Raw genomic sequence first — 12,427 nt, 5'->3', positions numbered from 1 at the left:
ATCATATATGACATTTTCTTCCTAAATAATAATTAAAAAAAAAAAATCTTTTCCCGTCCGTAAATTGAATATCACCCGATTAAAAGACCGAACTACCCTTCCATTTTATTCCCTTCCTCACCCACTACGTTCTTCATTCTTAATACTTTTTACTTTCATCTCATACCTCCACACACTAATGCATACTTAAATCTAACATTAACATCAACATACGGTAACTGCAACATCATCAAGACAATCAAGGTTTAATTACTTAATTATTGCACTTGGTAATTAATTTTGTGAAATTAGGGTAGATTGATTGAAATTACTTCCCAGCTGCATGTTGACATTACAAATTCGAAAGCAAAAAGATCACACAAAATACATTATCCTGCTAGCAACGAACCGTAGTCGTCCATATCCATACAAATCTGTACTTCTTCAGGAATACACTAATACAGAGGCATACAAAGCATTATTCTAAAATACAGGGAGGTGTTTGTTTATCTTCTCCCCCTGTGTAAATCCGGCTTTGATTAAAATTCCAATTCATTTATGCAACCAAGCAGTTCACCAATGCAATCTCAACTGTGCATCAACCTTCTCTGACTCGAGTATATTCGAGCAATTAGCATCTGGAAATTCAATCCGCTTTAAAGGATGCTCCCAACAATTTACCATATCTTCTAGTTCATTCATAAAAAGCTGCAAACACATACAACCAATATAAGTTAAAAAAAAAAAACATCTGCAAAACAACCAACCAGGGTTCAAAAAGAGATGAATAAAAATATTCATAATCCACTATTAAAAACCATTAAGTTATAGATTGTTTTACAGTAGCTCCGTTTAACTATTAAATTTCATGATCTCCCTATCCGTTCGCATGACTTTAGAGGTAGATAATCAGGGTTTTGCATCAAGTAAGCATATTCATTCTTTATTTTTCTTTAATAGATTTTAGCAGTGTACTTGCAAAATAATCTAAAAAAATCATTTGTATAAAAAAATATGATTGTTCAGTGTGTATAATGGCATGACAGACTCCTTAATACACCCATAGAATATGAGCTTTTCTACCCCCTATTATTTTTTTTATTTTTTTGTGTTAATTTACTTTGTATTATACTGTACTCCCTCCGTCCCGGTCATTTGTTGTCCTTTGGTTTTGGCACAAAGACCAAGGAAATGGGGAAGAGGCCAATTACCAAATGACATGTGGAATAAATTGGATGTGAATGATCAAATTACTCATCAAATTCATTCTTAAAATAGAAAGGACAACAAATGACTGAGACACCCAAAAATGAAAAAGGACAACAAATGACCGGGACAGAGGGAGTATTATTTAGGGCTTGCTTGGAATGGGAGTAATTATTAAGGGAGTAATGAGAGCTAAAATAAGAAGAAATAGGAGGAGATTGGTGGTTAGTGGTGGTTGTGGAGGGTGGAAAGAGGAGGTGAGGGAGGAATTATTACCTCTATATGAAGGTAATGCATTACTTGGGGGAAGAGATAGGGAACAATTACTCCCTTAATGGAGTGACTATTACACTATATTTCCCCATTTCTATCCATTTCTATCTCCAACCCCCATCCCTTCCCTCCATTTTTTAGTTCATTTTAGCTCTATTACTCCCTTAATTATTACTCTAATTCCAAGCAAGCCCTTAATGTAATTAACGATTTTTTCCTATTTCAGTTTTATGCAATTTTTCTGGTATGATATACTCCTCATTTTACTCGGAAAAGTATATTTTACCTGGAAAGTATATTGGTGATTTTTATTGCTAAATAATTTATTATTATTGAACATAGAGAAATTTGGTATTGAAATTGTTACACCAAGCATTACAAAAACAAATTTGATCAAAAATGTAAAGCAAAAGGGAGAGAGTAATTAAATCAGGCCAAGGAACATGAGGTCCTACCGCAAAAAAAAGTTTTTTCAATCCCGTAAATTAAGGGACCAATGAAATCTCTTTAAAAAAACTTAGCTTTTATACAATGTAGATATGAGTTAAAAAAAAAACATCTGTAAAAACAACCAACCTCGGTTTAAAAAGAGATGCATAAGAAAACAAACATGGCTTAAGGCGAATTTTGAATCATGAGACTCAGTGACAGACTTTGCAATGATTTCATAAACTTTGTACGAGTTTAAATCTTGAGATACTTTGTTATCATTATTGAAAAAACGACTCCTACAACATTTTAATGTCGTAGTTCAAACTTCCCTTCCCAATCTTGTCATAAAAACAACTTAAGTCAGACATTACGTGTTTATTGTCTCATTAGGACTAGAGCAAGCAAATGGTTACCACTTACCAGTACCACTTGTCGAGCACTCGAGCCATTCACTGAGTTGGCACCCGTCTACTGATGTTTATAAGTCATTTATTATGTCAATAAACTTAGGCATAACTACTGGGCCAGGATTTTTGTGCTCCCCAAAACTGTCCTTAAAAACATTGATGCAGTGTGCAGGAATTTCCTTTGGCAAGGCACTGAGCACTATGATAAAGCTCCCTTTGTGGCATGGGAGAAAGTGTGTTTGCCAAAAAAGAATGGTGGTTTGGGTCTTCTCAATTCTCAATTGTGGAATATTGCAGCCATTGGGAAGTATATCTGGTGGATTGCCTCTAAAAAGGATCACCTCTAGGTTAAGTGGATTAATGCAATTTATATGAAAGGGCAAGATCGGGCGATCGTATAAACCTCCTCTTTCGCTAGTGGGCTTGGAAATGGTTGTGCAGGGTTAAGGATAGGATGAAAGTAGGGTATTGTGATGATGGGTGGATCAGTCAGGGCAAACAATACTCTGTGCAGGAAGGGTATAACTGGCTTCTACCTGAGGTGAATGAGGTTAATTGGCATCATCTGGTTTGGACGAGGATTGCTTTGCGTAAGCATCAGTTTATAGCCTGGCTTGGTCTGCAATGCAGGCTGCTGACTCGTGACAGGCTAATTAGAAGAGCTCTCCCTGTACCTCCTGCTTGTCTTCTGTGTGATCTGGTAAATGAGTCTCACACTCATTTGTTTTTTGATTGTGAGTATAGTATCAGGTGTGTGCATTTGGTCTCAGCTTGGTTGGGGGTGGATATCCCGTGTCAGAATACTGCTAGGTGGTGGAGTACTCGGAGATTCAGGTCGTTGTTATTCAAGAAGATTGTTGGTGCGGCCATCTGTGGATTGATTTATCATATTTGGGAGGCAAGAAATCGTTGTTTACATGACGGTTGCCTTGTTCATCCTGGGGGTCTAGTTAAATGCATTAGGAATGAGATTTGTCTTCGTATTCGTCATATTGTTAGTAAGCATGTGCAAGATAAACATTCTAGTTTGATTAGGAGTTTAGCCTAGTCTTGAGGAATGTTGTAAAATGTTGATGGTTTGTTTAATATAATGGCTTACATTTTCACCAAAAAAAAAATAAACTTAGGCATAACGTCAAATTAGTTAATTCAGGTAATTTCGATCATATCAACTATGAGTTATGTGGTTTGTGTCATTGTGTGTTTGGCATCTTGGTATGGTAGTCTGAGTCTAATTTCTGTTTACAGGCAGGTTATTCGATAAAAGCGTCATTAATGCTAAGGAAATTGGTTGATAGCATACTTTATAGCAGAAAGAGCTGTCAGCAAGTCAAAAAAGATACAACATTCAAATGTAACTTAAGGCAATGGTAGACTTAATATTCCGACTCAATGTCAGTGACCGTGACACATAGCTAGCTGATGTATATACTATATACCTAGCCTCTAAGGAGGCATTAGTTCGAGTTACTTATTTCCAACTTGGGCAATTGCGATTTGCATGCTCCAACTTCAGAAAATGTCCAATATTCCAAGAAGACAATTTTCAACAAAATAGCATAGAGAATAACTAGCCCCTAACTCTATTAAAAATGGTAGAAAGTGAAGGCATGAACATACCTGGATCATCAAATCAGGATCTTTTAAATGAAATCGAAGAGAAATAATATCAGGGTGACACGTCCAGAATAAACCATTCAAAAAAGCTGAAACAGATGATCTTGAGAGTTTCATATAATAGAGGGTTAGCATCAGCTCTGTGATATCGTGTGGGAGTCCAAGATTAACATCTCCGAGTTCTTCTTCATTAAATTCGATATTATCACATACAGCCTTCACAGTATAGCCATAAAAATTTGTTAGTGCAATTAATATAGACATTCATTCATGCTGTAAACAATTATACAATACCTCATTAGTATAATTCTCTAGCCAAATTTCCAGAGCATTGCAGCTTCTTAGTCCTGTCATTAGCTTTTTCAATTTGAAAAATCCTTCATTATCAAGGCAATCCGGCGTAATGCTAAGAGAAAGATCGCAACTGGCTTGACTACTAATGGTGATAGCACGATGAGGGTAAAACTCCCCTTTATATTCAAACTTCGTCATACTTGGGGCATCAATCGTAACTTCTAATAAACCGAAACACTCATTCAAGTAAATCTTCTTTAGCTGAATACTTGAAATCCTGATCATTGTCAGCTTATCACAATCGGTTAACCGTAGATTCTCTAATGAGGCTAGTTCTGGTAGTAGTTTGTTAAGATCCTCGTCTGTAATACCCATAAAAACGATATCTAGTGTCCTCAAATTTCTCAATAAACCAGGCTTTGAGATAACCGGCCAACGATCATCATACATATCCGATAACTTAATATAAATAAGACACGACGTCTCAAGAATGATCGTCCCATTTTCTTGTAAAGCTTCCCTTAAAGTAAGCTCCCTCACTTGACTACACCAAGGAATGACAATAGTTTTGAAGCCGGGGCAATTCTTAACCGACAAACACTTCAACAACAGGCACGAACTAATAATATGATTTAGCATACGTTCCTCCACACCAACATTTAATAATTCCAAAGTCTGAAGAGATGCAAGATTTATGGCTCCGTTGTAGTACGGTATTTTGACATTAATACAATAAACTTCTCTTAGAGATTTTGCTGAGAGCAAAATGGCGGGCAATTGGTAGTTAATTGGACCATCTAGATCAAGTCTTGCAACCTGATTGCGCACAGCTATACGAATCCACTCATCAACTTTGCAAGATAACTCTTCTAATTTTCTAGATAATTCTAATAATTCTATGTCTTCAACATCACAGCCAAACACTTTATTAGAAGCCGGAAATCTAAGTTTGAGCGTTTTTATACGCAGGTTATCTGTAGCGTATCTTTGCATTCTTGTATCTATATATCCTAGTAATCTTCCAGAGTCTTCCTGAGAGGGCCAATGCCTTGCGGGTGAATACTCCGCCTTACAATAATAATGAAACTCAATAATTGGGTTTGTAGCCGAAATATGAGCCCATCTTTCCGACAAGATACAAGTTCTATACGCCTCCTTCGTATCTAGAAAAGAAATGATATGATGTACGAGAAAATCTGGTAAATCAGAGAACCTGTCCATAGTATTCAGCTGCCCAGATACCGTTTCCTCGCAATCGGAGTTCATTTTCACTGAGGAATTTCGTCGAACAGGTGGTGTGCACTGTCGCAAATTTCAAAATTCTCCTGCAAATGTGAAAAAACTGAGTTAAACAACAGAAAGGGGTTTAGTGCAAAGCAAAACAAGTAATGCAGACTATGATTACCGAGTAACAGCACACAAAATGACTGGCAAAGTGGCAAATAATGCAGGGAAGAATGGAAGATGAAGGATATTATTTTTGACAAAAGAGGAACTAGTAGAACACTCACTAGTCACTACTCACTAGTAGAATTACAAAGGGAAGTCACTACTCACTAGTCACTACCAAACTAGTAGAACACTCACTAGTCACTACTCACTAGGGTGCGGTACGGTTTGGCTAAACTCTAAATCTAAATCACATCGTTTGTTCGTTTATATTTACTCCCTCTTATCCCGAATAATCTTCCACATCGATTTTGGAATGATATTTAATGGGGTGTTAATATGTAGAGGAAAATGATAGTAGTAGAGAGAATGTGAATTACATGTTATATTAATCAATAACCAGACATAATAGACAAATAAGGTAGGTGGAATATTTTTATGAATTTAGAAATGTGGGAAATGTTAGTGGAATAAGAGGAAGTATAAAAAATAGGGTTTTGATATATACAACCATTCGATTGTATTTAAGCATTTAATATCTTCCAAATTTGGTATTAAGTTAGGAATTCAAGACTAAATTATACACAATCTAATGTAATCAATCAATCAATCAATCAATCAATCAATCAATACTATATATTAATTCCAGAAACCAAGGGACTTCTATGTAATTAAATAAATTTATACAAATTAATTATACTATATAGTTTTTAATCGCTAGCGCTGTGTGATGGACCTGAACAAGGGACTTCAATGTAAATATTATATAGTTTTGGTTAAAAATATAAATTTAGAGAATATTAGAATATGGTGAGTTTCCTTAAAATAAACGGGTCGCACTTATGATATTAATTAGTATAAAGATGTTAATTATTTAACATACACAAATATAATATATATAAGTATATGTTATATTTAGGAAACTATTAAAAGGTAAGTAAATCAATTCAGATTTCCAAAAAATATAATAGTGCATGATTCATTAGATTTGTAATTTAATTACTAAATAATAATGATTGCTGTTAAATAATATTCTAATCTAATATTTCAGATTTATTTAAATATACAACTAGATAATCAACTACTATGATAATAGCCACCCATGTGAGTAGTAAAAGCAACAATAATAGTAACGGGAGTAGTGAAAGTCATACTAGCAGCAACGAGAGTAGTTGAATTAACAATAATAAATGTGGGAGTAGTGAAAGAAAAAATAATGACGGTGGGAGAAGTAAAAGTAATAGTAGTTACAACACATGTAATGAAAGTAATGGTAGGAACAATGGAGAGAGTATGAAAAATTAAATAACAATTCGATTTTAAGAAAAATATTAATTTATTTAAATATATGAGTTTGACAAAAATAACGGGTCAACCGTAAAAATAGCAGGAGTAGTAAAACAAACAACAGTAACCGAAGAAGTAGTGAACATAATAGTATTAACAGGGGATGTAATGAAAGTAATAATATTTACAGCGGGAGAGGTGAACGTGTCTCATAATTTGTTGATTAATTTTACCTTTCATCATAATTTCAATATATAAATTGTAAATGTATGTGTTAACCAAATTTAGAAAATCATATTTCAAAGAAAATAAAACTTAAATGGTAAATAAAGGTAGCTCGGGCGTAGCCGGGCACCAAACCTAGTTAATGTATATATCTTAAGACCTTCTTTCCATATTTAATTTCTTAAATACGGGTTGTATATATCAAAACCTAAAAAATAATTGGCGTGATTGCTCATTAAATTTGTCGACAATTTGAATTAGTGTGTCACGGCCTTTTTGGAAATTACTAAGGCTAGAGTAGGCCCGATACGACTTGAACACAAGACTCTCCTTGTGTCCGCAAAGATGGGAAGCTAACCTCCTCATATGTCCTCTCTCTACTTAAATGGGAAACTTCATTATTTTTGCACACTCTCCCAACAAATGGAGCTCCTCTATTTGTAGGGAAGATTCCCAAAGAAAAATTAAGGTCTTTTGAGTTGTTTTGGGAAGGCTCTCAAATTTTTGGTGTAAATTAATATTGTTGGGGAACTCCATTGTTGCATAGATGTAGATATAAATTGGGGAGGATAAATGAAAAAATTAGCGAAAAATGAGGTGCATGAATGAGAGAAGGAAAGAGAAAATATGGGGAGCCTCAACTTTACGGATGCTCTAAGGCCCAACATAACTGACGAACAAAATCACAAAAAATATAATTTCTGCAAATATTTCATTAATTTCGTGAATTTCTCATAATTTGTATTGATTAGCATTTAGGTTTAAAACATTCCCTATTACTAAAAGAATAAAAGGTCTCAAAAATTTCTCTACCTAAATAAAATGTCTATGATAAATCCTTACTCATTATGTCAAATTAATTAAAAATAGTATAATAATACTATTTTTAATGATTAAGTAACTATATAATTATGTTCAGGTTGCATGTCAATCTTATTTGATATGAAAATTATCAAATTTTATCTCTTATACGGTTATAAGCATGCTATTAAGCTATACTCCCTATGTTCCGATCAATTGTTGTCATTTGGTTTTGACACAAAGACCAAGAAGAGGAGGCAATTTACTAAATGGCAAGTGGACTAAATTGTGTATGAATAATCAAATTGATCATCAATTTCATTCTTAAAATAGAAAGGACAATGAGTGAGATACCCAAAAATGAAATAGGGCAACGAATGAGCGAGACCGAGGGAGTATTATTTAACGTCTTTATAAATCATTGTCCAAAAAACCTTGCATTTGCACAAATCTAGACTAGTTAAAACTAACTAGTTGAGATCCCGTGCTAAAGCACGGCATTTGTGAGGTTTAAATTAATTTAGCTTGTAAAAATTAACATTTTTTACATAACTGAGTTATAGTTATAGTTATAATAACATGTTGTAATGTACTGATTATAATATTAATTAAATTATAAAAAAAGGTTACTATTCAAAGGACTTTTAGATTAAATTATTTTTGTGTGAATTTATTTTTATTATTAAAAATAATGATAGCTGACTGTTATGAAATAACATAATTTAATAGGGTCAGTACTCTGTTATTATCAAGCACATATTGACCTTATAACGGAAATATATATAAACAGTATACGACACATTTAGAAGGACGATTTACAAACAATTAAAAATACTATTTACCCCTATATTCTTTTTTCTTTTATTTTTAATAGGAAAATTAGAATTATTGATTTTTACCCCTTTATCATTAAGAACAACTCATATTAATAAAATTAGTTAACTTAAAAAAAAGGATAATTTATTTTAGAAAAAGAAAACAAATAAAATTGAAACTTTATCAACACCAACCACCAACTTAAAAAAGAACAAATTAGTATATTACAGGTATATTAAGCGTGAATAATGACACTGTTAAGCCTATTTTTAGTTGGCATTTGATTTGATTATAATATTTTATTTTGTGGATGCAATTTTTAGTCAATAAATTAAAACGCATAATTTTAATATGGGCTCATCATATTTATCAATCAATTGAGCGGGAAAATTATGAGCAACTCTTATTCTTTTAGTTTAGTGGGGATGACTTAAAATATTGGCAACAACTAAATCTCGTAAGAATATTATTTGGTATATTTTATTTAAGGTAAAAGATTTGTTATGCTACATAATTTGGTATATTGCAATCTTATTTAACACATTAGTCTTGAAAGATACTTCTACTAAATATTATATGTTCACTTGTTAGGCCCAATTTGTATAGAATATTTCAATAGAATAATATAGCCAAATATAGGAGGTCCAATTCCTTACTACAAATTTGAGCGGGAAAAATTATAGAGTTTCTTATTCTTTTAGTTAAAGGGAGATTAGAGAACGATTCAAACTCCGAAAACACCCTTGTCCCTTCACCAACCTACTCGTTCATATCGCATAATTCGATGACTATACCTGAGCTCAAACAGCCACAAATACTCATTGATGTACAATCTTCCCAGCTCCATGTTAACATCACAAATTCGAAAGCATAAAGATCACACGAAATACACTATCCTGCTAACAACGTAACGAACCATAGTCATCCATATCCATACAAATCGGTACTTCTTAAGCAATACACTAAAACAGAGGCATACAAAGCATTATTCTAACATAGAGGGAGGTGTTTATCTTCTACCCCCGTGTAAATGCGGATTTGATTAAAACTCCAAGCCATGTATGCAACCAAGCAGTTCACCAATGCAATCTCAACTGTAAAACAACCTTCTTAGACTTGAGTATATTCGAGCAATTAGCATCTGGAAATTCAACCCGTTTTAAAGGGTGCTTCCAACAATTTACCATATCTTCTAGTTCACTAGTAAAAAGCTGCAAACACATACAAACAATATGAGTTAAAAAAAACATCTGCAAAACAACCAACCTGGGTTCAAAAAGAAATGCAAAAAAAAACATTGCTTATGGAGAATTTTGAATTATGAGACTCAGTGACGGACCTTGAAACGATTTCATAAAAATTTTACAAGTTTGATCTTGAGATACTTCTTGACCATTATTGGAAAAACGACCGCTACAACATTTTATTGTCACTGACCGTGAGTCCGTGACATATAGCTAGCTAGCTGATGTATATACCAAGAGTCAAAGCATGCATTAGTTCGAGTTACTTATTTCCAACTTGGACAATTACAAATTGCATGCTCCGACTTCAGAAAATGTCCAATATGACTAGGAGCTGAGAAAAACAAAACGGATATGACTAGGAGGTGAGAAAAAAAAAAACGAACAACCTTCGTAAACCCTAATCAAAATAACTAAGTTTAGAAACCGCGATTTTCTGTTTTTTTTTTTTTTCCAATTCATTTAACCGACCAAGTTTTTTTTAGCGATATATGTTCAGGGTAAGGTTAACCGGTTTTTAAACCGCTTTATTTTTATTTTTATTTTTATTTTGATGAGCATAAAATTTGACTTTTTATAATGGGGGGAGGTAAAATGAAAGTTTGGTCAAATGTTTGTAATATGTTATATAGCTTATATGGGTCCAACATATGTAATATGGGTCTGAATATGAATTTTATAGGACTCTATCCATACCTGCCAATCCATATTCCCCAGTGTCAAGAAACAATCTTAACCTTTTTAAGGGATTTGAAGACAATAAATTCATTATAAATTCATAACCAACAACACGTAAACAACCTAAAGAAAAGAAATCTTGGATGCACCCAATAATCAATATGTCACGTCAACGTACTCCCAAATTAATAAAATAAAATAATTACTTTGTTTGATTAAATTTGTCAATGTGTTGATCTTTTTAGGAATTACTAAGGCTAGAGTAGGCTTGATACAACTTAAACACAAGACTATCCTTATAAGGCCCAACATAACTTGAGCACAAGAACACCCATCACAAAAATTGACACAGAAAATCACAAAAATTACTTTCAAAATTTCACTAACCTCAAATCCGTCATCGACAACAAGTCAACAACGTATCGACCAAGAAAGTAATATAATTTCTGCAAATATTTCATTAATTTTGTGAATTTCTCATAATTTGTATTGATTAGCATTTAGAATTAAAACAAATTAGAGAACGATTCCAACTTGAAAAACACCCTTGTCCCTTAACCAAGCTACTCGTTCACATGTCATAATTCGATTACCTGACCTTAACATCAAAATACACTATCCTGCTAGCAATGTATTGAACCGTAGTCCATATCCATACAAATCGGTAATAGTGCAATACACTAAAACAGAGGCATACACAGCAATATATTCTAAAATAGAGGGAGGTGTTTTGTGTTTATCTTTTACCCCGTGAAAATGCGGATTTGATTAAAATTCCAAGTCATGTATGCAACCAAGCAGTTCACCAATGCAATCTCCACTGTAACTCAACCTTCTCTGACTTGTGTATATTCGAACAATTAGCATCTGGAAATTCAATCCGTTTTAAAGGGTGCTTCCAACAATTTACCATATCTTCTAGTTCACTCATAAAAAGCTGCAAACACATACAACCAATATGAGTTAAAAAAAACATCTGCAACACAACCAACCTGGTTTCAAAAAGAAATGCATAAAAAAACATTGCTGACGCAGAATTTTGAATCACTAGTTTTACACCCGTGCAAACAATGCACGGGCTGATTTAAAAAAAAGCAAGCAAAATATAGTATTTCTTACCCGTTTCATTTTATATATCCTTTGACAATATTTCACAAGAATTAAGGAAGTGTTTGATATGTAATATTATTAGTTATGTACTTATGTACATTAAACGCTTTTGAAGAATTAGAAAGCGGCCAGTTTTCACCAATCAAATAGCTAAAAATACTTCTTTTTCCTAGTTATTAGTGTTTAATTTTAAATTCTAATATCCAAAATATGTTAATTAAGACGATTATTTATGGCGTAATATTTTCATACAGATAATAATAATAATAATAATAATAATAATAATAATAATAATAATAATAATAATAATAATAATAATAATAATAATAATAATAATAATAATAATAATAATAATAATAATAATAATAATAATAATAATAATAATAATAATAATAATAATAATAATAATAATAATAATAATAATAATAATAATAATAATAATAATAATAATAATAATAATAATAATAATAATAATAATAATAATAATAATAATAATAATAATAATAATAATAATAATAATAATAATAATAATAATAATAATAATAATAATAATAATAATAATAATAATAATAATAATAATAATAATAATAATAATAATAATAATAATAATAATAATAATAATTATTATTATTATTATTATTATTATTATTATTATTATTATTAGTATTA

At 32.1% G+C, this 12,427-nt stretch overlaps 1 protein-coding gene and 1 non-coding gene across 2 annotated transcripts; one reads left to right on the top strand and one right to left on the bottom strand.

Moving 5' to 3' along the window:
- Window positions 1–277: 277 nt before the first annotated feature.
- On the bottom strand, window positions 278–5,870 carry LOC141609454 (F-box/FBD/LRR-repeat protein At3g26920-like). Its single transcript, XM_074428503.1, has 4 exons — window positions 5,614–5,870; window positions 4,209–5,533; window positions 3,918–4,130; window positions 278–687 (listed from the first exon to the last, which is right to left on the bottom strand). Exons 2-4 carry the CDS (start codon window positions 5,472–5,474, stop codon window positions 553–555), a joined length of 1,614 nt encoding a protein of 537 aa, XP_074284604.1. The 5' UTR covers window positions 5,475–5,533; window positions 5,614–5,870; the 3' UTR covers window positions 278–552.
- Window positions 969–1,057, top strand: LOC141609942 (small nucleolar RNA snoR8a). The gene has a single exon (XR_012527844.1). It is a non-coding gene; the product is annotated as a small nucleolar RNA snoR8a (small nucleolar RNA).
- Window positions 5,871–12,427: the final 6,557 nt, after the last annotated feature.

The sequence above is a fragment of the Silene latifolia genome, chromosome 10, assembly GCF_048544455.1.
Source record: "Silene latifolia isolate original U9 population chromosome 10, ASM4854445v1, whole genome shotgun sequence".
In the NCBI taxonomy this organism is placed as follows: Eukaryota; Viridiplantae; Streptophyta; class Magnoliopsida; order Caryophyllales; family Caryophyllaceae; genus Silene; species Silene latifolia.
This window is presented reverse-complemented; position numbering and strand designations above follow the sequence as displayed.